Raw genomic sequence first — 24,360 nt, forward strand, 5'->3', positions numbered from 1 at the left:
GCGCACAGGCGTGGGAATGGGATCCTGTGTAGTGGCCAGAGTAAGGTAAGGTAAGATGCAGCCACGACTTGATTAAAAGGCGACGAGCCAGTTTTAGTAGCCTCATCTTTACGAAATAGTCCTTAAACCCCATTTTTTTTAAAAACGACTTCTCAATAAAAATGATCAAAATATCGAGATAAAAAAAAAAAAAAGCAGGATCGATGAATGAGTCAAGTGTCCCAATACTTTTGTCCACGTCATGTCATATTCGTGTGCATGGCGATGTAAGGTGTTTCCAATAAAGTGGCCAGTGCGTGGAAGCGGACTCTTATTATGAAATATGTGGGCGTGGCCGGGCCGGCTGTCTTCCTGCCTGCCCGCGGTTCACTGTAGGCTCGTGGAAAGCTGAGCTGGAGGAGAAACGACAAGCAGGAGAAGATTAAAATACATAATTTTTATTAGTTTATTTAGTGGAAAATGTCTCTAAAGTTCGAGCTGTGTCCCGGGCGGATGATCGGAGGGAATCACCCGTGTTTTATTATTGCAGAAATTGGACAAAACCATCAAGGGGACCTGGAGATAGCGAAGAAAATGATCAAGATGGCTAAAGTAAGAGCTTTTATTACAGAGGATTATATTTTAATGATATTTAATAAGAAAATAGCAAAAATCTAGATTTTCGTCAGCTTCTCATGCGAACTCTCCGTTCCACCTTAAATGCTGCAGCAGTTACAGTCTGGCGCCTGAGGCGCCAGACTGTAACTGCTGCAGCATTTAAGGTGGAACGGAGAGTTTGCATGAGAAGCCAGTTTTCGCCTCATATCCACGTAAATAGTCCGATTTTTAGGTCTAATCTCAATAAAAACGCTCAAATACACCTTTTCCTGCTTCCCCCCCTTCTACACAGTCAACAATTTGTAGATCTACACATCAGACTTTTATTATGAAGGGATTTCCACACGGTTAACATTAAAAAAGCTTATTTTTTAAAAAATATATCTGTGTAAAAATCTGTTGACATCATTTTTGATCAGATTATGTGGCGTAATTATTAGATATTGTATTTAACTACTAAAACTAATAAAAAAAAACATTGGATCATTGGACCATTTACTACTGCAATCAGACGTTTATCAGACGATGACTGTACCATTGCAGATTGAGTGATGGGCTGTCCGATTTCATTGAGTATCAGACAGTACTGATACAGTTCCAACATTGGAATCTTGAATATCGAACAGCGCCGATACTGGTCCGATATTAAAATCTCGAGTACCGGACAATATTGGATACGGGTCTGATAACGAAATCTTTAGTATCGGACAGCACTGATTCAGTATTGCAGTTTTGAGTATCAGACAGTATCAGTACTGTGCAGATACTGGTCCGATATTGAAATCTTGAGTACCGGACAATATCGATATTAATGCACTATATCTGATTTCGGAGTCTTATATTGGATACGGGTCTGATAACGATATCTTTAGTATCGGACAGCACTGATTCAGTATTGGAATCTTGATTATCAGATACTGTTTGGATATTGAAATCAGTATCAGACAGTCCTGACACTGTTCCAACATTGGAATCTTGAATATCGAACAGCGCCGATACTGGTCCGATATTAAAATCTCGAGTACCGGATAATATTGGATATGGGTCTGATTCCGAAATCTTTTGTATCGGACAGCACTGATTCAGTATTGCAATCTTGAGTATCAGACAGAATCAGTACTGTGCAGATTCTGAAATGTTGAGTATCAGAAAATTCTGATCCGATATTGAAATGTTGAGGATCAGACTATATGGATACTGTTCAGATACTAATATCTTGAGTATCGAACAAGATCAGTACTGTTAAGATTCTTGAGTATCGGTAAATACTGGTCCGATATTGAAATGTGTATTAGACAGTGCTGATACCGTTCTGATATTGGACTCTTGAGAATCGGACAGTGCTGATACTGTTCTGATTCTAAAAATGTTGAGTATTAGACTGTACGGATACTGTTCAGACACTGAAATCGTAAGGATTGGACAGCACTGATACTGATCCGATATCAACATCCTAAGCATTAGACGAGATCAATACTAATTCTTGATGATCAGAAAATACTGATCCAATATTGGAATCTGGAGAATGGGACATATCTGATACTGTGATGATATTGAAATATTGACTGTCCCACAGTACTGACACTGGTCCAGTGTAGAAATCTTGATATTGGACAGTACGGATTAGATTATTGGACAACATCGATACTGATCCCATATTGAAATCTTGGATCGGATCGGATCGGATGATACCAACATTGGTCCGATATTGAAATCTTGATCTGGGACAAAACAGGTCCAGATTCAGTGTTAAAATCTCGAGTATTGACCCAGAGAAGGACCCACTGTGAAAATACTGGGTATCAGACCCTTTGCTATCGGGTCTGATATGGGTGTGTGTGTGTGTGTGTGTGTGTGTGTGTGTGTGTGTGTGTGTGTGCAGGACTCCGGGGCGGACTGCGCTAAATTCCAGAAGAGTGAACTGGAGCACAAGTTCAACCGCCGCGCTCTGGAGAGGCCCTACACGTCCCAGCACTCCTGGGGGAAGACGTACGGGGAGCACAAGCGCCACCTGGAGTTCAGTCACGAGCAGTACAGGGAGCTGCAGAAATACGCCGCTGAAGTGGGAATCTTCTTCACCGCCTCGGGGATGGACGAGGTGCCCCGCCTCTTCACTTTCTGCTGGTTCCCAGAATAATGGCATGCACACGGATCCAAAAGGTTCCGCCACTCAGTATTACACAGAACCCTAAATGGGCTGAATGGGCCGGTGGCACTGGTCTAAGTAGGTTATTGGCCCTGGTCTGAAAGGAATGGACGGGTCTGAATGGACCGGTGGTGCTGGTCTAAATTAAATGGTGGAACTAGGCTAAATGGACTGGTGGCGCTGGACTGACTGACTGGTCTGGTCTGAGTGGGCTGGTCTGAGTGGGTCGGTGCCGCTGGTCTGACTGGGTGGTTCTGTGTGGGCTTTTTGCAGATGGCTGTAGAATTCCTCCATCAGCTCGACGTTCCTTTCTTCAAAGTCGGCTCCGGCGACACCAACAACTTCCCCTACCTGGAGAAAACGGCTCAGAAAGGTTGGTTAAGCTCCGGGTTTGATTGGATTTTAATTTGATCTGATCAGAATCAGAAGCGTTTCAGTCCTGATAACCGCAGGTGTCTGATGTCAGTGTCTTGGTTCTCCGGGTGTGCGGTGGTCCGGCAGGTCGGCCCATGGTGGTCTCCAGCGGGATGCAGTCGATGGAGACGATGCGGCGGGTTTATCAGACGGTGAAGAAACACAACCAGAACTTCTGCATCCTGCAGTGCACGAGCGCGTACCCGCTGGAGCCCGAGGACGTCAACCTGCGCGTCATCGCGGTGCGTGTGTGTGTGTGTGTGTGTGTGTGTGTGTGTGTGTGTGTGTGTGTGTGTGTATTGTCCAGACTTTTCGGTCTGAGAATTTATGCACCCTTCTTACGTCACACTAGTTACACCAGGCTAGCCACTTGGCAACACCATAGCAACCTCCTAGCAATACCATAGCAACCACTTAACAACACCATTGCAACCACCTGGGATAGAGTGGTAACCACCTAGCAACACCATAGCAACCATGTGTGACATCATAGCAACCACCTAGCAACTACCTGGCAACACTATAGCAGCGACCTAGCAATACCATAGCAGTCACCTGGATTACTATAGCATCCACTTAACAACACCATAGAAACCACCTAGGATAGAGTGGTAACCACCTAGCAACGCCATAGCAACCATATGTGATTACAGTAGCAACTACTTGGGAACATCAAAGCAGCCACTTAACAACACCAAAGCAACTACCTGGTATAGAATGGCAACCACCTATCAATACCATAGCAACCACCTAGCAACTACTTGGCAACACCATAGCAACCACAAACCCAGCACATTAGCAGCTGCCTGGAAGTCTGCGTTTCCTCCACGGTAACGCGGGAGTAAGCATCTCTGTTCCACCCAATAGGAATACCAGAAAGAGTTCCCGGACATTCCCATTGGCTACTCGGGCCACGAGTCGGGCATCAGCATCACGGTGGGCGCGGTGGCTCTGGGGGCCAAGGTGGTGGAGCGTCACGTGACCCTGGACAAAAGCTGGAAGGGCAGCGACCACGCGGCGTCGCTGGAGCCCGGAGAGCTGGCCGAGCTGGTGAAGGCCATCCGGACCGTGGAGAGGGCGCTGGGCAGCGGGGTCAAGCGCATGCTGCCCTGTGAGGTGCCCTGCCATGACAAGGTCAGAACGAACACACACACACACAGTGTCAAACAGGACGGTTGTGACAGAAATAATTGGACACTTTCTTTTTTCCCCCCTCTCTCTCTAGCTGGGTAAGTCTGTTGTGGCTAAATCAGCGATTCCTAAGGGAACGGAGTTGACCCTGGACCTGCTGACGGTCAAGGTGGCCGAACCGAAGGGTGTGGCTCCAGAGGACATTTTCCAGCTGGTGGGGAAGAAGGTGCTGGTGGACATCGAGGAGGACGAGAGCGTGACCGAGGATGCGGTCGAGAACTACGGTAAAAAAGCCAAAGTGTGACGGACGGAGCGCCGACTCTACCGACCGCCGGCACGAGATCCGCTGGTGTCGACCTCGGCGGGGCAGCGCCGGACCTCTGGACCGGCTGGAAAGCTCCAGTACTCAGCAGACGACACACGGCAGCGGTAGATCAGTTTAAAGCCCAGACTGTGGATTGTCCAGCAGTCACTGAGACAACCCTGCTGTGTGAAGAATCAGAGCACTTTGCCAAACTGTAATAAATAAATAAAATGAATCAATAAACTGCAATTTAAAACCACTCTCGCTTCCTCCTTTCTCACGGAGTCGCGCTACTCAGGAAAACTCCACCATATTTTAGGGTCTGACCTTGACCCTGATTCTGAGAAGAGTCATTGCATATCATTAAAATAGTGGAGGGATACATGCTGCAGGGTGTCGTTCGGCCAAAAGTAGTCCCTTAAGTCCCTAAAGAAAACTGGATTCCTTTTTTTTTTTTTTTTAAATTGGCCACGATTACCAATATGATCAACAATATGTACAAAAACCTCTTAACTGCTGTCTTCACCAGTCTTCAGAGGTCCTGCATGTGATTGTGGACTACGGTCGGACTGTACGCCTGTATAGTGGAGCGATAGGTGACGTGGTCAGTGGAAGGAAAGGCATGCCCTGCTTTGTGGGTGTTCTGCAGCTGCTTAGTGGAGCCTATGGCTGCTGATTGTTTTACATATTTATATATTTACTGAAATTTAGATTCATAACAAGGGCTAATGTTATGAATTTTTTTTTATCATTATTAAAATATATAAATATATATATATGCTATTTGTATAGTAATAATGTATTAATATTAATTATTAATATAAATATTATTATTTATATTGTTGTTGTTTGTACTGCAGCGTGCCGTCTGCGCATGATCTGCGACAGATCACGGGACCTGCACGCACACGGTTAAGTCATTTTATTGGTTGCGCGTCTACGCGATTCCCTCCACGATTGGACAACGTCGCTGTCGATCAGCAACCCGCGTCGCTGACTGGCCGCGCTGCGTCTCTCTCGCTCTGGCTGCCCCTTAGCCCCGCCCCCTCCCCCTCCGCTGACGCTGACCGTTGAAGAAGGTGGTAGAGGGGTTACAGCCAGCGAGCCGCTCCGCCATTTCCGTCGCCTTCGCAGCCAGTCAGCTTTAGCTTTAGGTGAACTCGGGCAGCCATGGATGACTTTGACATGCTGGGGAACGCTGGCAACGGCGTCGGGACTGAGGAGGACCCGGCGGCGGCTTTTTTGGCCCAGCAGGAGAGCGAGATTGCGGGGATCGAGCAGGACGAAGGCTTCAGCATCCTGGACGGCGGAGAGGTTCCCTCTCACCTCGGCGGTGACCAGCACAACGGTTGGTTGTAGAACCAGTGACCACGATTATACACACACACACACATATACACACACACACACACACCAGCTAGCTAAATCCCCGTCACTCGGCTGAAATTCGCCTGTTGTTTTTAATTCTCCGGTCCACCTTAAATCGCCCAGCAGTCGCGCAGCTGCTGCCCAGGCGCCACAGTGCGAACTCCGCGCTATTTAAGGTGGACCGGACAATTGCAGGACGTAGCTAGCTGTAGCTAATCCCCGGTCGTCTGAGGAAGCGCGTTTTTATACCTCTAAATGCTGTAGCAGGCAGATTTCCCTCTTTAACACAGCTGTGATGGTTTCTTCGTCAGTTTAAAGCGAATATCCTGCTGTGTTTAGCCTAATGTCTGCAGGTCTGAGCTAGATAGCGCTGAAGCTAAGCTAAGCTAAGCTAGCTATCGAGTGGACTCTGCCCCCGTTGAGGCCGAGCGGACATTTTTTCCGCGTATTTTTGACGAGATAAATGGTCAAATGTGGGGTTTGGTACCTTAAAAAGTGTGTCTGAGAAATCCAGGGTCGCGTTTGGCTGCTTTGAAGAAGGTTTTTAGGGTAAAATTCGCTGATTCGGGAACGTAGGGAAATCGGTAATTAGCTAAGGGAGCGTCTGACAAGGGCGTGACGTCAGTTAGGGATCGTGTGACAAGTGAAAAGCGTGCGGCGCTGAAGCTGAGCTGAGCGGTGCGGTTATTGTTATTGTCTCAACTTCCATCATATTCAGCTGCAATCTATCGAGTGTTGTCACATGGTTATAATCCAGAGCCTCCTCTGAGAGGATGCTGTACCCTGTACTGTACAGCTGCACTGTACTGTAGGTCCCTACAGTTGCATTGCTTAGGCACTCAGGCGTCCGCAAACTTTAGGCCACGTTGTGCAGTTCAGCTGGTCTTCTGCTTTGAATAAATCATGAGCTCAGGTTCTTGCGTTACAGCGGCTGAAACGTGCTACCGCTCCTGCTCACAGTCTGACACAGGTGTGCAAATACTGCCAGTAGAATAGGACCCCTCAAGGGCTAGAGGGGTGGTGATGGTCGTCGTCATCATCATCATGCAATCAAATCCTCACAGCTCCTCCACTTCTCCTCCTCCAGAATCTAGCAGAAAGTCTTCTTCCCTGGGCAGGATCAGCTTTGATTTTAGAAGAAATGATGATCAAGCAGGTGTCCCAATACTTTAGTCATTTTTTTTTTTTGCAGCGTTTCTGCTGGGATTAGTGTGTGTTCAGCATGTTGAAACGGCCTGAATCATCCCGTTGATGTGTGTTGTGTAACGTTTTCCGCCTGAAAAGGAAGGAGGCAGGAAGGAGTCAGCAAAAAAGTAGAGGCTCAGGACCGCCGAAGAAGGTCTGAGCGAGGGTTTCCTGTGGCAGCGTTTAGCTTGAGCTGACGTTCTTATTGATTTGGCATGTTGTCTTGTCCTGCTGGGTCCTCACTTCACCCCCTCTGTCTGTCTCTCTGTCTGTCTGTTTGCAGGAGGAGCACTGAACGGAGATCTGCATGAGGTAAAGTCGCTGAAGTTCAGCCACCCGCCACGAGGTGCAGGTTACCCGCAGGGGTGTTTATCAGATCTGTAGAGTTTAACGAGGTTCTGATATCTGGAACCGAGTTGCCAGGCCATGTACAGATGGAGGCTCAGCGCGCCCCGCCGTCCCTCCTGCCTCCGGTATGTTAATGAAATGGCAGCTCAAGGGAACCTCTGGAAGGCCGATAAATACCTGCAAGAGGCAAATCAGCACCCCCTATATGAGGCAAGAGGGTGCTGCACCCTTCTACTGTGCAGCATTGCCTGCCCAGACCTAGTGTTTTGCTTCCTGGGTCTCTAAACGCTTGACCATAACCACCCACGTTAGCTGAGCTCCTGATTGAGCCGACCCGTTGGTCCAGGATGTGAAGAACCCCTATTGTTTCCTCTCAGCTTTTTTGAACAATAGCTGTTATTTGCCCTGGCAGAGAGCTGTGGGCGAACACTGTGCACTGTTGACTCGACAGAAAGTAAAATCTGTGTGTTTGCTGCAGAGCAACGGCCCGTCTGACGCTTACGCCGCCATCTCCAACGCCGACCGCTTGCAGGCCGAGCCGGAGAGCCTGCGCAAGTGGAGGGAGGAGCAGCGCGAGAGGCTCGAGGCCCTGGGTAAGGAGGCAGGGGGCAGCTTGGGGTGAACCGGGTCCGTATTGCTCCATCCAATACTTCTGGGATGGGATTGCATTGAACGGGTGTCCCAATACTTTCGTCATATCATATAATATAATCGAGACCATGCCACTGTTCCGCAGAAGTAACGTCTTGTCCGTTCGCAGATGCCAACTCGCGTAAGCAGGAGACGGAGTGGAAGGAGAAGGCGAAGGTGGAGCTCGAGGAGTGGCACTCCAGACAGGACGAGCAGCTAGCTAAGACCAAAGTCAACAACAGGTATACAGCACACACCGATAGGCACGCGACATGCAGGCCAGCGACAGGTACACACCCACCCACACACACGGATAATAAAGAGTGGACAGACCTGCAGGATGAGGCAGATCGGCCGTATTAATGGCTATTTCAGAGCTTCAGGAAGTGTAAAGGACACGCAGTGAAAAGAAGTGTGGAGAGGAGGTGGGCTGGCCTGGTCAGGGTGACCGCAGCCTGGAGGGAGGAAGGTTACGAACGTTGGTTGATCCTAGTTTAGCTGTTTTATCTGAAATATGATGACTTGGAGATCTAAACCTCCTACTGAGTGTACGTATAATGTTCTCCGATATCTAGTACCTTGTAGGACAGTGATTAAGAAATGAACATAATTGCCGCTCTTCCCAAACACGTCCGCCTCCGCTCTCTCTGCTACCCACTATCCAAAAATGCTGCCTCAAATCGTCAAATTCAAATTTCTGCAGGTGAGTCTCGGGCTGGGTGCCGAAGTTCTCTACTTTTATATCCCTACACGAATTACTGAATTACCCTCAGACACTTGTCCCTGTCCCAAGCATGTCAGCACCTGAGCAGTTGATCTTCTCAGAGTCTGGGAGCCAATAAACATGCTTGTTCCAGATTCTGTAGGGGGGCCTGAAGCAGTGCAGTTCAGGTGAGCTCAGATGATACGTTAACGCAGTGGTTAACATCTAGCCAGCGTCAGCCAGGGCACTGGATGCCAAGCCAACATCAGCCCAGGTAGGTAGTTAGTATTCAGCCAACGTCAGAAAGAGCATTGAACTTCCAGGGCGGTTGACGCCTAGCAAAACAACGGGCGGGGAGGTCGACGCCTAGCTGAATCCAAAGCCGAACGATGGCCAGGACGGTCGACGCCTAGCCGGATCCAAAAGCCAGACGGTGGCCAGGGCGGTCGACGCCTAGCCGGATCCGAACGTCGGCCAGGCCGAATCCAAAAGCCAGACGTCAGCCAGGGCAGTCGACGCCTAGTCGAATCCAAAGCCAGGCAGCGGCCAAGCCGGATCCGAAAGCCGAACGACGGCCAGGACGGGTGGTATCAGGTGGTTGACCAGGGCGGTTAACAGCAAGTCAGCGGCATTTGGCATCCAGCCTTCTGGCCGGCCCAGGGCGCCTTGCGTCTCCGGCAGTTTGGATGGCAGCCGCCGGTGGCCGGCTCCGATATGTAGGGTTTGGGTAATTGGCGATTCAACTTTGGGAGAAAATGGGTAAAAAATGAGTGCTCGATATCCAGCCCGAAAATCACCGAATCCAGCAGGTCACCAGTTACTGATGTTTTTCCACCCCTGCGATTGACTCTCTTCTTGTGTGTGTATTAACCTGTATCTCTGTCTTCTAATGGAAATGTGGTGTGTGTGTGTTGGCTCCACTGTATGAGGTGTGTTCTTCTCCTTTCACTGCTCTCTCTCTTCTCTCCTGATTGGCTGCTCTCCTCTGGGATTCCCAGGGTTTTGGATGAGGATTTCTACAAACAACCCTTCGCTCACCTGATTGGTTATGTGTATGTTGCTCAACTAACATCCTTTCTTTTCACATGCATCTCTCTTTTTAACACCTGTCCATCTTCTGCTTCTGCCCTTTCGTCCATTCGTCATGCCATCGCTCCAGACACCGAGCGCTTCCCTTCCTGTACATCTCACAGCGGTTTTCGCTTGAACACTCCTTTAAAAAAGAAGCGTAAAGGGGCTGCTAAGGGTTCTTTGAGCGACGCCATCTGAGGACCCTTGTGAGACGTGGAGGCTCCAGTCGCTCCGAGAACCCTGTGTAGCCCTTTATTGTTTTAAGAGCGTAAGCTTAAGGAGAACTGACGTCCCGCATGCCCTTCATTTGTCTCTACGTTCAAATTCACAAGGACTTTTGTGATCCCGATTTCGGAAAACCGCCGTTTTTCTTTCCTCCATTGTCCGTCGTACGGCTTTGTCATGTGCTTCCGTCATGTTTCCACCGATTCACCTCCTTCTTTTTAATGAATTCTAGATGATGTGTGTCTAAATTGCAGGACTAGTGCCTCCGTTGTAATGTGTGACCTTTTCTTCAGTATGAGTAGTGCAGTGTTGTTGTTTTGTTTTTTTTTTTGCTGTAGTTTATTATTAGTGGTAGTTTTAGCAGTGTTTAGTTTAGCCTCGTTCTTCAGCAGCTCTGCAGTGTGTCCGGCAAACGTCAGGCCTTGAGCGTTAATCAGGTGGACCTTTGCCAGTTCCGTTTTGAATTGATAAATTTGGCACTTTTTTAAAATGCTAAACATAGGAACTGAAACATGAAATGGTCGACGATCACGATTAACGCATGTTAACACTTAAGTGGTGAGTATTGGGGATGTGTGGCTTTGCCGAAAGTCGCCGCAAGCCTGTAGTATTCAGCTAACGTCAGAAAGAGCATTGAACATCTAGCCAACGTCAGCCAGTCCGGTTGACGCCAGACCAACCCCAAAAGCCGCCGTCAGCAAGGTCGTTGACGTCTAGCCGACCCCAAAAGCCAGCGTCTGTCAGGATGGTTAGTATTCAGGCAACGTCAGAAAGAGCATCGAACATCTAGCCAACGTCAGCCAGTCCGGTTGACGCCAGTCAGGATGGTTAGTATTCAGGCAACGTCAGAAAGAGCATCGAACGTCTAGCCGACGTCAGCAAGATTTGTTGACGCCTAGCCGTTCCCAAAAGCTGACATCTGCCAGGCCGGTTGACACCTAGCCGACCCCAAAAACCGAACATCAAACATCTAGCTGGTTGACGTTGAACATCAAACATCTAGCTGGTTGACGTCTAGCCGACCCCAAAAGCCAGCGTCTGTCAGGGTGATTAGTATTCAGGCAACGTCAGAAAGGGCATCGAACATCTAGCCAGAGTTGTTGACGCCAGGGTCAGCGTCTAGCCAACGGCAGCAAGAGGAGGTAACGTCTAGCCAGCGCCTGTCAGAGGTAGCTGTTCGTTAACTAGAGCAGTTGATTACCTTTTTTATAGTGTTTAAGAACCTGAAACCTCTGGAATGTTTAACTGGTGCTTTCCGGCATCCGTACACATCCCCAGTATCTACTCTGTTGATGTTGACCCATAATCCGGGGAGGCACTTTTTTGGCTGTTAATTACGCTTGTGGGTCGACGCTTTGCTGGACACCTCGCTGATCATAAATGCTGGTGGTCAGCAAGTGTGGCTGTAGGTGTAGTTTGGTTAGTAGAGTTAGGGCGTGGTGTAGCTTATGAGCAGCTTTAGCTACTGGCCTAGCTCTGCAGCCCTCATCACAGTGGGGCTTCTGCCCGGTCACTAAAGGCCGGGCCGAACGGGTCTGTGCCCGACATGCTGGAAGAAAGGGTGGCTTAATGCTTTTAGTTCTTTGTTTAAAATCCATAAGCATCTGAATCGAACCAAACGTGATCTTTACTCACGCTTTATTAACGCTGACTTCCTGCCCATGTGATGCCCTCTGGCCTCATTTTGAATGGCCATCCTACAGGAGGCTGCCTGAGTGACCAGCAGAACCGTGTTGAACCGCTAACCTCGTTTGCCTACAGTAGAGATTTTCTACTGTAAACCGAGGCAAATCGAGGCTTGGTTTGCCAGAATATAAAGAAACCTTCCTTCAGCTTGTCGGTGAGCAAATTAAAGCATGTTTAAAAAAAGGACAATGCAATATAAATAAATTCTTTTATTTAAATCTTGATTATATGTTTTATTCTTATGTAATATTTAGATTTGGTTACTAAAATATTTTTTTATAAATAAAAAGGACAGTAAAGACAGTGTAATTAAAAAAAATAATCTAAATTATATAGATCATTTAAATAATTTTAATTAAATAGATTTTATTTTGATTCACTGGCTAATTGTATTATTTTTTTTTTTATAAATAAAAAAGGAAACAATGTTTTATATATATTATTTATGTTATATATTCTCTATATATGTATTATTATTAGTAATGATAATAGATAAACAGGACATGAATTATTTAAATTTATAAAAAATTAAAGGACCTTAATTATATTCTTTTTAAAATTATAATATATATATATATTTATTATTATTATTATTATTATTATTTATTATTGTGAATTTCCCCACTGTGGGACTAATAAAGGATTATTTTATATTATTATTGTTTATATTTTTAATTATTTAAATATATCCAGCCTTTAAATAGTAGATATTTTCTTCCAGCATTATTTTTTTGTTATGGTATCTTTTAATAAATAAAAATGTTAATAAATACATAAATAAATAAAGCAGTAATGCAGTGGCTCCGAATCAGTCGATGAAGGCTGCAAGCTAAGCGCGTTAGGAGCGATCCTCAGATGGTCTTTCTTTATTTGCCGGCTATTTTTCTTAGTTTCTTCTTGGTTCTGCTCTTCTGTTGAGGAATTGCATGTCTGCTTTGATCATCTGCATAAATCTCATTTCTTTTCATTTTCTATATTATATCTGACTTGTGCTCTGTTTCTCCTTGTGTTTCTTTTCTCTATGCACCTTTTAAGCACTCATATTAACCATCCTTGCTACCGCCTAGACCAGTTAAGTAAAAAAAAAAAAAAAAAGACAAGAAGTAATAATAATATTAATAATAATAATAGTGATGATGATGATGATGATGGTGAAGACCTTTAGGGGGACGGTAATGACTGCAGATAGATGCACAGTTCTACTTGCTGTTTTGTTCCTGTCCGAATGTTTCACTGCTAGTCTTAGCTAGGCCCTGGATGTTGGGTTGATTGATTTTATTGATTTATTTATTGATTTATTGACTTCGTGGTGATGTGCTGGTGATTATTTTGGTCTTGTGCGTTCGTGTAATTTGGGTGTGTGAGCGTGAAACTCCTCACTGGCTCTCATCCCCATATTGCTGTCTGTGTGTGGGAGCGTGTATGTGTGCGTCAGCAGCCAGCTGGCCCGAGGCCGTGGCAGTAAGTGTGGGGTTGTGCTGGACAAGGGCACTCTACCATGTTGATCATCCTCATCTCTGACTGCGACATGGCAACCGGGACGAGCCAATCAAAAACCTCGATCCCAACAGCCAAGCGCCATGCTCTATTATTATTATTATTATTATTATTATAATTATTATTATTACTGCTGTTATTGAGTGCTTGGCTTGCCAGTCGTTGTCCCATGAGCTCTGTTTTATTGGGACTGCCATTGCTTGGCGCGTACAGCTTCTGCACAGCGATTTGGTGGTTCCAAAAGCATACAAGCAAATTCAGTGTTTGCTGGCTGGACGAAGACGAGCCCCAAAATCCCCCCAATTTTAACCGACCAAATCGCTTCCCGAAATCTATAGCCCATTGTTTGTTGTTTTCGTTGTTGTTGTTGTTTACTTGAGAGCCGTCCTTCTGTGCAGTGCAGGTGAAAGGCAGTCCTCTGAGCACCGTGTCTGTGTAGTGGGGGGCGGGGGGGTGCTGTAGATTTCCGATGGCCGCTCAGAGCGGGCCGCGGTTTTGTTTTGGACGTTCTTTATGTTCATGGTGTTCGTGTTGAATGGGAACCGGATGGACGCTGTTGGCCTTCAGACGCCCTCACTCTCACACTCCAACCCTCCCTCACCTCCTGCCCACAGCATCCCCACTGGGCTTCTAGCCGGGCCTGACCGATAAGAACCCGTATAGTTGGTCTGTACTTCAGTACCTCACCCTCAAACAGCATGAGGTAGATATTAGTGTTCATAGCAGTTAAAACTGAATCGTTTACAGGAGATACTGATTCACTTATAAATGATTCATTTTCTTACTATAGTAGATACTAAATCATACAGTAGAAAGTGAGTTGTTTATAGTAGATACTGAATCTATAAGTAGCCACCGAGTCACTTATAGTAGATGGTGAATCATTTATAATGGATGCTGAGTAGATACAGAATCACTTACAGTAGATGATCATTACAATGATTCAGTACTGAATCATTTTAGCAGTTACTGAATCAATAGTGGAGACAGAATCAGTTAATGTGGATGCAGAGTCATTTTAGCAGTTACTGAATCAAGAGTGGAAACTGAATCACTTACGGTAGATAATCATTACTGTGATTCAGTACTGAATCATTTTAGCGGTTACTGAATCAATAGTGGATACAGAATCAGTTATTCATTTTATCTGTTACTGAATTATTTCTTGTAGAGACTGAATCAAAAGTAGATACGCAATCACTTATAGTACGTACTGATTCGTTTCTAGTAGATTCTGAATCATTTCTCCAAGCAATTCTCTGAAAGTGCCTCGTCGAGCCGCCGCTGAGATGCGGAGGAGGTAAGCGGGCGGCTGCGAGTGTGTCAGTAGGGCGACGCTGAGGCCGCGGTGTGTGGGTGTTTAAGTGTGAGGCAGAGTGAAGTTTGGCGAGTGACGCTAACTGTGCTGTGCTGTGGTCGGCAGGGCGGCGGAGGAGGCCATGGTGTCGGAGCTGGATGAGAACAACCCCGGGACGGAATGGGAACGCGTGGCGCGCCTCTGCGACTTCAACCCCAAGTCCAACAAGCAGGCCAAGGACGTCTCCCGCATGCGCTCTGTGCTCATCTCGCTCAAACAGTCCCCGCTGGTCCGCTAGACGTCCCCATCCCCGCCCGCCGTCCCGTTCCCCGCTTCCCCCATCCCCCCCTTCCCTCTCTCAGTTCCGCACACCTCACAAAACTACAACTCCCAGCAGCCCGCCGGCCTCGCCGCCTAATTTCCGAGTGGCTGTGGTCCTAAAGGCTTCGAGACCTGTTTTCATATATAAATAATCTATATGATATCCTTGTGTAATATGATATAGATATATCTATATATGTTTCTATACGTATATTCCGCCTATAAATATATACATATATATACATATAAATATAAAAAAGATGCTTAACAGATTGGTTTTATTACTGTTATTATTTTTTTCGGGTTATTCAACATCTGTTTTACGGACCAAACTCCATAAGTGTGTTCTCGTTTCCGTTTAGAGTCCGCGTATGGCATTCGTGACTTTATCGATCTATGCATTTCTTCTCCGAGCTGTCCAGGAATGAAGTACAGAGTGTCTCGTGTATGTCGTATACCGATGGTAGGTGTATCGTATGTATGTGTGTGTGTGTGTGTGTGATTGGATGTGTGTCTGGGTTTGTGCGCCAGTATCTGCGTACACCTCAGCGCACGCCTCCGAGTGTGAACCCGAAACACAGCTAGACGTTTATGAGCAGAACTGTACCTTGATTGTTGTACCTGTGTCGTTCTCTGAGCTGGATTCTGATTAAAACATGGTTGAAATCTAATCTCCTAGTCTGTCCTTTTTTTTCGGGGGTCTCTCGTCTCTCTGACCTCCCCACACAGCTTAGTAGTGACCTCTCTAGCTTCCCGCCACGATGCAAATTAGGTGCATCTTACAGCTGCTTGCAGTCAAACAACGAATCGGATGAGACTGAATGACCCTTCAATCACACCCGTCATCGTAGAATTACGAGACCCTAAGAAGGTCAAGGGCTTCGTTAAGTGCATCAGCTGTGCCTGAGAGAGAAGCTCGAATACCCGCTGCTATCTACGAGGAGGTTTGCTGATTGGTGACTGGTTTGAACACATGGTGGCGCTATGGCTGAAGCCCTTTTTCGTACAGGGACGGTTACCTATACTACAGGACGTCTGTAAAATTTTCTGACTGCTTCACATAAGATTAAGAATTCCGGCCCCTCGACCTCCGTCCACTGCCGTCGCCTCGGGAAATACTTCGTAAGTAACGAAGTTGTAGTCTGAACATTCGCAGCTATGTGTTCATAACCTGTATGTAGGCTACAGGCTACGCTGCACGATGGCTCGCCTAGAACTGGGGGCACAGATTGACGAATGTAGGCGAATGAACTGACGCCACCTGCTGACTCAGTAAGGCAGTACAAGCTCAGCACCAACTGGCACCCTATAAAAACCCCCAAAGGCACATCGGGAGGGGGGGGGCTTGACTTCAATACCACAACCTCAAACCACATGAGGTAAATATTAGTGTTCATAGCAGTTAAAACTGAGTTGTTTATAGTAGATACTGAGTCACTTATAAATGATTCATTTTCTTAATGTAGTATATACTGAATCACACAGTAGAAAGTGAATTGTTTATAGTAGATACTGAATCTATAAGTACCTACCGAGTCACTTATAGTAATTCGTGAATCATTTATAATAGATGCTGAGTAGGTATAGAATCACTTACGGTAGATGATCATTACAATGATTCAGTACTGAATCAGTTATTATGGATACAGAGTCATTTGAGACCTTGGGAAAAGTTGCCGGAGAGGTCAAATCTGTTGGGGTGGCCAAATGTTTGCATGCCGCTGTCCAAACCACTAGCTCCAGCTCCAACTCAGAAAGAGCTCTGTGTGTAGGTATGAACATCCGTTGCATCTACAGGGCGTTGCACAAGAACAGGAACAGGCAATTTGATATAATCTTCACATATCCTGGAGAAACCCTGATGAAGCATATATCACACACAGAATCACACCCTCCCAGTGACAACCGTCAAGGACACACACACACACACACAGGTCTCATCCAGACGTACAGAGACGCTGGACCGCAGAGGATGGAGTTCCGGACTCCAGTAGTCCTGCAAACTGCTGGGATACTGATGCTCGTCTGCGCCACTGCAGGTAGGACTCGGGCAGCAGTGCTGGACCGTCTGGCTTTAGATGGAGCTGATCGGCTATCCTTAAGCGAGTGGGGTTCTTAAGCATGCGTCGGCGTAACCCCCTCCTCTTTGGATGGTCAAAGGAAGGAAAGGTCACCCCCTGCGGCTTGATTCCTTCCTGCAGATCTGATAGCAGCTGGTTTACTCATTTTCACTGACCAGCAGAATCGGGTGATGCCTGAAAGGTCACAAGGGTACAAACAGTAGTGGAGGTAGTGGTCTAGATAGTGGCTTATCAATCACAGGGTTGTAGGTTCTATTCCCAGGTCACTGTTGGTCCCTTGAGCAACCCTTGAGGATCTCACTGGCGTCCATTGTAGACTGTCAAGTTGCCGTTGCCTATGTCCTCTCTGTCTCCTCTTCTCTGGTTAGACATGATTGGGGTCAGACTGGTGGACGGCGACAACCACTGCTCTGGGACACCAGAGGTCCTTCATCAGGGGGCATGGAGGGAAGTGAGCAGCAAGACCTTTGACGTCCGAGCTGCTACGGTGGTGTGTAGAGAGCTGGACTGCGGGACTGGGGTCAAGGTCACTGCCGCAAGTCAGACCTCTGCAAGAGCAGTGGTCAAGACGGTTATTGATTGCACAGGGCGTGAGTCGGCAGTTTCGCAATGCATCCAACGAACATGTGACGATAAAGCTGACGTTGAAGATCTTTTTAACATCAGGACAGTTCTTGTCTGCTCAGGTGAGTTCTTTCGTTGAGTATAAAGAGGGTCAGGGGAGCCTTGCTTTTCACTACATTGACCGGTGTGTCCTCTCAGACTCGGTGAGGCTTGTGGACGGAGCTGGACTCTGCTCTGGGAGAGTGGAGGTGAAGTCCGATACAACCTGGACCGCAGTGTGCGGGGCTGACTTTGACTGGCAGGATGCGGAGGTAGTCTGTAGGGAGCAGGGCTGTGGACGTCCACTGACTCTACAGGGGGCGCTCTTTGGAGAAGGGAAGCGTCCATTCGGGACCCGAGAGTTCCAGTGTAAAGGCACAGAGAAGGGTCTACATACCTGCAGCACCTCAACCAGAGAGGAGCACCACACCTGCACTGGTGGTGGTGCTGTGGGGCTTACCTGTTCAGGTAGGACAGGTACACAACATGCTGACTCAGGTGTTCCCTATGTGAATGGTAACTAACGCTCTCCTCTTGGCCCAGGACCTGACGATGTGAGACTGGTGGCTGGGAGCAGTCGCTGTGCTGGAACAGTGGAGATGTTCCATAGTGGCAAGTGGAGGAGAGTAAGAGCAGAAATGTGGTCCAGGAGAGAAGCTGCTGTGGTCTGCAGACAGCTGGACTGTGGCTCTGCGGTCGCAGTTAAGCTGGCCAATGCTTTTGCAAATGAGCCTGGATGGAGTGTCCTGACTGACTGTGAAGGATCTGAGCCTGCTTTGAGGGAATGTGCTACTTTTGTTTACCTGCCAACCAAGATCCTTGCCGCGGTGACCTGTTCAGGTACGTCATCAGATGTGGGACATGTAAGATTATGTCTGTTGCCAGGGGCGCCAACCCCACTTTCGAAGCATTAGGAAGCTGGTGTAGAATTGATCACTTCCTCTGTACTGACCTGATCGTTCTCCCAGACTCGGTGAGGCTTGTGGACGGAGCTGGACTCTGCTCTGGGAGAGTGGAGGTGAAGTCTGATACAACCTGGACCACAGTGTGCGAGGCAGACTTTGACTGGCAGGACGCAGAGGTAGTCTGTAGGGAGCTGGGCTGTGGACGTCCACTGACTCTACAGGGGGCGCTCTTTGGAGAAAGGAAGCTGCCATTTGGGACTGAAAGGTTCAAGTGTAAAGGCACAGAGAAGAGTCTCAATTCCTGCAAGACCTCAGCCAGAGAGGGGCAGTCCTGTACCAGAGCCAGTGCTGCGGGACTCACCTGTTCAGGTAGGAGTTCCACAACATGCTGCCTCAGAGGGAAAGTGGATATGATGAATGTGTGGTGAATGGTTTTTCTCTTCGTCTAGAACCTTATGCTGTGCGACTGGTGGATGGGATCAGTCGCTGTGCAGGAACAGTGGAGGTGTTTCACAGTGGTGGGTGGAGGAGAGTGGTGGCCGATAGATGGACGACAACAGAGGCTGCTGTGGTGTGCCGAGAGCTGGACTGTGGCACTAATGTTTCATCTGGGATAATTTGGTCTGGCGAAGATGAGACTCGACAGGACGTTTGGATGAACTGCAAGAGGTGGAGCTCTTCACTGCGGGAATGCACAGTCCTGGGGGTTTCATCTGCTGAATACGTTACAGATGTGGTCTGTTCAGGTAATTGGGCAAAATGCTGAAATCGACAGATGTGATGTCTAGTCCCTGTAATGAACCATTGCCAGTGGAATGATGGATGGGGGGCTGATCATCCGACATCCTGACCCTGAATGCAATCAATCCTCACAACAATGCTCTGTTCCGAAAAAAACAAAACAATGAATGAGCAGGTGTCCCAATTTTTTTGTCCACATAGTGTGTATAACCAGGGGGATAAGGATCAAGAACGAATAGGAAGAAGTGTCCCAGGTTGTGGCTAGGATGTTGCTGTGTTTCCCAGGTGGTGTCTAGGGTGTCTAGTTTTTGGAAATTCCATCCAGGAGCCAAGTGTGGCCTCCATTCTTTAGTTCTGAAGTTCTGGTTCCTGAAAGGTTTCTTGGGGTCAAAACTGGTATTTCTACGTTGAAATGAAAAACTCATGTCATGCACATTCACAGATCTCCTGGAGAAGCCCACCATATCTTTGTCTGCTCCCATAAGAGTGTCCAGGGGTCTCCAGAAGTCAGAGGTGTTCAGGGGCCACAGCTTCACCATCACCTGCTCCACTAAGCCGCAGTACCCAGGAGGCTCCTTCCACCTCAGACTACCCTGTACCAACAGAAACCTCTCCCAGACAGCTGTCAATCACTCAGCCTCTTTCCTCTTCCCTGCTGCAGATGACTCCCACCAGGGGAACTACAGCTGCATCTATGAGAACCAGATTGACTTTATAGATTCAACAGATGGTGACATGTTCTTTTTCCTGATGGTCACCTTTAATTTCTCTTCTGAAAGTGAACTTCTCTCCCTTACTATCACAGGTACAACCTTTTGTCGGTCTGTCACGTCTTCTTCAGTCTGTCACATCTTCTTCAGCAGGAGGGTAGTTCTAGGTGTGTTCAGAAGTGGGACACCTAAGCTAGCCTGCAGGAGGGTAGTTTTAGGTGTGTCCTAATGTGACTACCCTCTGTAGGAATCGTTGTTGTAGTCACTTTAGAACCATGTCTTCATATGTGTCTCACTCCTGTCCCCTCCTGTCAATTTGAAATATGTCTGAAATAGAAGGACACACCCAGAACTACCCTCCTGCAGTCTAGCTTAGGTGTCCCACATCAGGACACACCTAAAACTACCCTTCTGCAGGCTAGCTTAGGTGTCCCACATCAGGACACACCTACAACTACCCTTCTGCAGGCTAGCTTAGGTGTCCCACATCAGGACACACCTAAAACTACCCTCCTGCAGGCTAGCTTAGGTGTCCCACTTCTGAACACACCTAGAACTACCCTCCTGCAGGCTAGCTTAGATGCCCCATGTCTGGACACACCTAGAACAAACCCTCCTGCAGGCTAATTTAGATGCCCCATGTCTGGACATATCCAGAACTACCCCCCTGCAGGCTAGCTTAGGTGTCCCACTTCTGGACACACCAAGAACTACCCTCCTGCAGGCTAGTTTAGGTGTCCCACTTTTGGACACACCAAGAACTATTCTCCTGCAGGCTAGCTTAGGTGTCCCACATCTGGACACACCTAGAACTTCCCTCCTGCAGGCTAGTTTAGGTGTCCCACTTCTGGACACACCTAGAACTACCCTCCTGCAGGCTAGCTGAGGTGTCCCACTTCTGGACACACACAGAACTACCCTCCTGCAGGCTAGCTTAGGTGTCCCACTTCTGGACATCCAGAACTAGCTTTGGTGTGCTAAAATACTTAAGCCAAAACTTATATGTATGTGTTCCAGACTCTCCAGTACCTGCAGTCATCACCAGGATGCTGCTGGTGCCGCTTCTGCTGCTGATATCCTGCTCAGTGATCTTCCTGATCTTTAAGAAGTGGGGTCATATCCTCGTTAGGAACCCATCAGGTGAGTGGCTCCATTACCCGGAGATTAACACACACTCTGAAGGTCTGGATGCAGAAACGAGGTGCAGAAGTGTGCTGGTAGGTCACTGTGTGGACAGTTCAGGAGGTCAGGTTAAGGTCCAGCACACAGAATGCAGCTCATCCAGGTGTAAGAGGATTCTGCTCATCATTGTGATGCATTCGTGTGTACAGGCCAGCAGGGGGCAGCAGCTGCAGTCCAGTATGAGATCATAGAGGTGGCCTGCAGCAGTGACAAGACCGCCTGGAGAGGAGAACGAGGTGGAGGCGGAGAAGAAGCAGGCCAGGAATTAGCTTGTCTTTCAGCCTGAAAGTGCTAGTAGACGTATTTTAGCATATTTTAGCGAGATTTTTTTTTTTCACGTCTTACTTAATGCTCACGCTTATTGCCAAATATTTTAAATGTTAGCTTGATAGCTTTAGCTTGCATAGCTTGTTTTAAGCTTTGCATTTCTTGAATATAACATTGATATTAAAGAGAATGACTTTCAAAATGTCCTTTATGTATTTATTTATTCATTTATTTATTCATATAATAAACTTTTGTGGTTTTCCTGGTGTTTACCAACATCCTTGCCACAAGTTCCACAAGTCTGTTGAATCACTCTGTTGAAGATTCCTAGAGCGAAGACAAGCCCACATCACATGACTATACTATATGTTCATATGTTTGTGGACACCCCTTCTGATGATTGCTTTTAGCTACTTTAAATTGGAACCATTGTTGACATAGATGTGCAAATGCACACATGCAGCACATACAGTCTAGTCTCAGTAGAGAAGCACTGCCAATAGAATAGGACCACTCTGGAGCAGGTAAACATGAACCTATTGGCACCATGCCTAGGGGGTAAAGGGGTAAAAAGCTGTGGAGCAGTGAAACATTACCTGAGTGGTAGCAGAAGGGTGGGTGCTGGTCTGATGTGGGTAGCAGGAGAGCACAGAGGACAGTCAGGCTGGACAAGTGGGTAGTCATTTGAGCCAGAAGGTAACGCAGACATGGGAGCACCCTGAAACACTGGCATCCACCTGCTCTATCGTCAAAACCCAGGTGATCATGAACATTATCTGAAAGGTTATTCCAGAGTCAGGGGGCTTTACAAGAAAAAGTTCTTCTCCCTGCTGAAGAGAGTAAGAATGCTGTAACACACTCCGCCTCCGCTTGACTTCCCTTAATGCACTGTCCTGTCCAGGCAGTGCTTTAGGTCCAGGCAACTTCTAATACCATTTTTAGTCATGATTTCTTTCCGGGTGGGTAGGTGGCGCTCTATTCACTCATTACTCTTAAGCGATATTGAGCAGCACAGGCATCTTCTAGCTGGTGTGGTTGAGTTGGGGACCCCCAACCACACAGTAAACCATATAACCCAAAACAAAATTCAGTTGTGGTGCTCATAGTTAGTCAAGTAGCTGTCAGAGACAGACTGTCCTTAAACATGTATGATAAATGAGCTTTATTTAACACAGAAAATGCCTAGATGAAAACATCTGGATCATCCTAATTCCACAAGGCTTACATAAACATGCATGATCTTAAGAATATCCTAATCCCTGGCCTGCTCGTCCTCCTACTCCACGTCGGTGGGCAGCTCCTCTCCAGACCTTTTCTCCACGTTCTGCTGCAGGAAGACCAGCTCTATGTTCTTGCGGTACTGGACTGCAGCTGCTGGTGTAGCTGCACCCCCCTGCTGGCCTGTGCACACCAATACATATCAATGATGATCTGTACTTTTCACTGCATCCAGACCTTCAGAGTGTGTGTTAATCTCTGGGTAATGGAGTCACTCACCTGATGGGTTCCTAACGAGGGTATGACCCCACTTCTTGAAGATCAGGAAGATCACTGAGCAGGATATCAGCAGCAGAAGCAGCACCAGGAGCATCCTGGTGATGACTGCAGGTAGTGGAGAGTCTAAAACACATACAAAATAATCGAAGCTCATTCTACTAATATGATGATATTCTGCTTAACCATGAACTTAACACCAAGCCACGGCTTTAAAGAGCAGGTTACCTGCAACCGTGAGGGAGAGAGACTCGCTCTCAGAGGAGAAATTTCCAGTGACATTTTCTTGATTCATTCCAGATCTATTGTTTAATATTTCACTCTGAAAGGTGAGCTGGTTCTCGTAGACACAGCTGTAGTTCCCCTGGTGGGAGTCATCTGCAGCAGGGAAGAGGAAAGAGGCTGAGTGATTGACAGCTGTCTGGGAGAGGCTTCTGTTGGTCCAGGGCAGCTTGAGGTGGAAGGAGCCTTCTGGGTACTGCGGCTTAGTGGAGCATGTGATGGTGAAGCCGTGGCCTCTGAACACCGCTGATCCCTCGAAACCCCTGGACACTCTTATGGGAGTAGAGAAAGAGATGGTGGGCTTCTCCAGGACATCTGTGAAGATCAATTACACATCCAATCACACCTTTTCCCACCAGAGCCCATTGAGAAATTCCAATTCCACACACTGGATTACCTGAACAAATCACTCCAGAATTCAAGACGGCATCTTGATTTGCAAGATCACATTCTCTGAGTGCGGCCTCAGATCCATTACACCGGATCAGAATGTCCTCTCCAGAGCTGGATCTCTGAGACTTTCTCTGTATAGCTGCAACAGCCAAGCCACAGTCCAGCTGTCTGCACACCAAGACAGGTTCTGGAAAATGAAAGAAATTCTCACTCTCCTCCACTCGCCACTATGGAACATCTCCACTGTTCCAGCACAGCAACTGCTCCCGTCTACCAGCCTCACATCGTCAGGTTCTGGACAGAGAGCAGAGCGTTAGCTACCATTAACACTGAAAACATCTTTTTCTATATGTTGCGTACCTGTCCTACCTGAACAGGTGAGCCCCACAGCACTGCCACGTTTACAGGTGTCCTGCTCTCTGGTTGAGGTCCTGCAGGAATGGAGAATCTTCTCTGTGTGTTTACACTGGAACTCTGTGGTCCCGAATGGGCGGCTCCCTTCTCCAAAGAGCGCCCCCTGTAGAATTTGTGGAGTTCCACAGCCCAGCTCCAAACAGACTACCTCCGCATCCTGCCAGTCAAAGTCAGCCCCGCACACTGCGGTCCAGGACTGATGGAGCTTCACCTCCACTCTCCCAGAGCAGAGTACAGTTCTGTTCGCAAGCCTCACAGAGCCTGAAAGAATATGAAAAAATATTACACGTTACCAGCTTCTAGTCCTCCACTGGAGGTCTAAGCAAGTCTCTTATATCTGAAATTCTTGCCGAATTTTTGGCTGA

At 47.4% G+C, this 24,360-nt stretch overlaps 2 protein-coding genes across 4 annotated transcripts; both read left to right on the forward strand.

Moving 5' to 3' along the window:
* Positions 1 to 344: 344 nt before the first annotated feature.
* nansa (N-acetylneuraminic acid synthase a) lies at positions 345 to 4,851 on the forward strand. Its single transcript, XM_072670619.1, has 6 exons — positions 345 to 591; positions 2,480 to 2,695; positions 3,017 to 3,116; positions 3,245 to 3,399; positions 4,025 to 4,291; positions 4,383 to 4,851. Exons 1-6 carry the CDS (start codon positions 460 to 462, stop codon positions 4,590 to 4,592), a joined length of 1,080 nt encoding a protein of 359 aa, XP_072526720.1. The 5' UTR covers positions 345 to 459; the 3' UTR covers positions 4,593 to 4,851.
* Positions 4,852 to 5,640: 789 nt separating this feature from the next.
* Positions 5,641 to 15,594, forward strand: clta (clathrin, light chain A). Of its 3 annotated transcripts, XM_072669904.1 has the most exons (7): positions 5,641 to 5,940; positions 7,429 to 7,457; positions 7,972 to 8,086; positions 8,254 to 8,365; positions 9,825 to 9,878; positions 12,844 to 12,879; positions 14,729 to 15,594. In XM_072669904.1, the coding sequence occupies exons 1-7, from the start codon at positions 5,763 to 5,765 to the stop codon at positions 14,898 to 14,900; spliced, it is 696 nt and encodes a 231-aa protein (XP_072526005.1). In that variant the 5' UTR covers positions 5,641 to 5,762; the 3' UTR covers positions 14,901 to 15,594. The 3 variants fall into 3 exon arrangements, with proteins under 3 accessions (XP_072526005.1, XP_072526006.1, XP_072526008.1); XM_072669905.1 differs by lacking the exon at positions 12,844 to 12,879; XM_072669907.1 differs by lacking the exons at positions 9,825 to 9,878; positions 12,844 to 12,879.
* The last annotated feature ends 8,766 nt before the right edge of the window (positions 15,595 to 24,360 follow it).

The sequence above is a fragment of the Salminus brasiliensis genome, chromosome 24 (genome assembly GCF_030463535.1).
Source record: "Salminus brasiliensis chromosome 24, fSalBra1.hap2, whole genome shotgun sequence".
Lineage (NCBI taxonomy): Eukaryota > Metazoa > Chordata > Actinopteri > Characiformes > Bryconidae > Salminus > Salminus brasiliensis.